Here is a 2,176-nt window from a genome sequence, read left to right as displayed (position 1 = left end):
GGAACTCACTCTGTAGACCAGGCTGGCCTTGAACTCAGAAATCCACCTGCCTCTGTCTCCTAAGTGCTGGGATTAAAGGTGTGCGCCACCACTGTTCGGCTCCTAACCCTATCTTAAGATATCTATGATTTTAAAATTTAAACAAATATACAAAGCATAAAGAATGAGGACTGGTGAAGTGGCTTAGTGGATGTTATGTGCAGTCAAGTATGAGTACCTGAATTTTGTAAGGAACCAAACAAAGCATTTTGAATAAAACTTCCATTTTGAATAGGGGTTAAATAAAGTTTAAATTCCCAAGACCTCTCTGAACTAACATCCTGCTTAGCAGAAAAAATCACATGTATGGGTAACTGACATTCTGGTTGGCAACTTCCCAACCAATGGGAACAGGCTAAGTGTACCACAAAGACATGATCTTAAGGAAGTCCCCTATCTCTAAATCCTGACTGGTGGGAAAATATAACTGTAATTTGGCACAGTTGTTGATAGATTCTAGGCTTATAAACTATGTGTGACATTCTGGCTTGTGGGGGGGGGGGGAGGTCTCAGTTGAGCACCTGAGTGTGTTCTGGGACTCTAATCTACAGTAGCGACCTGAGTACAATAAGCTTTTGTCATCTGCTTGTGAATATTCAAAGACAGTCAGCTCCTAAGTCTGTGCTGCTATCCCTGACTAGTCAATTTTTACTACTCAATTCAAATCAAGATCTTGCTTTGTGACTGCTTGTGTTGTTTTGGATTTTCAGACCCCAACAATTTAGCCCCTGAAGTCCATGTGGTAGATAGGAGAAAACCAACTCTAGGGAATTGTCCTCTGACCCTCACACTCACACAGACACATATGTGTTCTTCAAGCCCCAAATGTTTAAAAAAAAACATTAATGCAGAAAATGAAGCTGGGTGGTGGTGGCATATACCTTGAATCTTAGCACTTGGGAGGCAGAGGCAGGTGGATCTCTCTGAGTTCAAGACCAGCCTGGTCTACAGAATGAGTTTCAGTACAGCCAGGCCACACAAAGAAATCCTGTTTTGAAAAAGCAAGCAAACAAACAAACAAAATGAAAGTTACATGTTTTCTTAGCACCTTTCTACCAATATGTCTCTAAAGACAGAACAATTTCACAGCTTAGTGCTATAGGGCTGGAGAGGCAGCTCAGAAGTTAAGAGCACTGGATACTCTTCTAGAAGACCTGGGTTCTATTCTCAGTACCAACATGGTGGCTCACAGCTATCTGTAACTTCAATTCCAGGGGATCAGATGCCTTCTTCTGATCTCCTCAGGTACCAGGCACTCACAGGGTGTAGAATACATGCAGGCAAAATACGCACACCCATCTATGGCCCACCCCAGCTTTATTTTTATTTTTAAAAGATCTTACTGCATTTCCTTATGGGTGGTAGTCTGAGGACAACCTTCTGAAGCTGGCTTTCTCTTTGACTATGTGGATCCTGGGGACTGAACTCAGATATCAGGCTTAGCACAAACTACCCACTAAGCCATTCTGCCAGCAGTTTATTTTTTAACTCATCTTTGATCTGCTTTTTATACTTAGTACAACATACGATGTACTCTCTTCTCATTTTATCAATAAGGAAAGTGAGCATGTACAGGATAGTATGTATTCCCTTGTTAGTCTATCAGTTAGGAAAGTAAGGTACAAAGCCACAAACTAAACTGCTACGGATGACAGAGACAAGTTCTAGACTTAGGCTTGAAGGCAGTCTTGACTTCAGAGCCTACACTCTAACTACTGTTGCTTCCACACATCTTAATGTCCTTACAATATAGTTACTTCAAGATTTTTTCAGTCTTTTTCTCCTACAAATAAAAATAAAAATACCTTATTTATTTTGAACATTTGCTGTGCCTGTATTGCCATATCTTCACTGAATCCTTGCAGTAATCTTTCCCGGGAGAAACTGGGCAAAAATTGACAAAACTTCACAAGCACAAAGTCTCTTAGTTTCAAATAGCTTCTGGATGGATCTTCCGCTAAAAAATGAAAAAACAGTAGTCTTTACCCAACACAATTTCTCCATCATTTGTAATCCCAGTAACATGCTTAAAAAATAACATTCCTAGCTGGGCGTGGTGGCGCACGCCTTTAATCCCAGCACTCGGGAGGCAGAGGCAGGCGGATTTCTGAGTTCGAGGCCAGCCTGGTCTACAAAG

At 41.2% G+C, this 2,176-nt stretch overlaps 1 protein-coding gene across 1 annotated transcript in view; it reads right to left on the bottom strand.

Annotated features, from left to right (window-relative positions):
- Positions 1-2,176, bottom strand: part of Hat1 (histone acetyltransferase 1) — a 46,900-nt gene that overhangs the window by 5,811 nt on the left and 38,913 nt on the right. The window contains exon 9 of the mRNA XM_021155531.2: positions 1,845-1,996. Within this exon, the coding sequence (XP_021011190.1) occupies positions 1,845-1,996 (152 nt within the window). The remainder of the gene's footprint in view (positions 1-1,844; positions 1,997-2,176) is intronic.

Source organism: Mus caroli, chromosome 2 (genome assembly GCF_900094665.2).
Source record: "Mus caroli chromosome 2, CAROLI_EIJ_v1.1, whole genome shotgun sequence".
NCBI lineage: Eukaryota > Metazoa > Chordata > Mammalia > Rodentia > Muridae > Mus > Mus caroli.
This window is presented reverse-complemented; position numbering and strand designations above follow the sequence as displayed.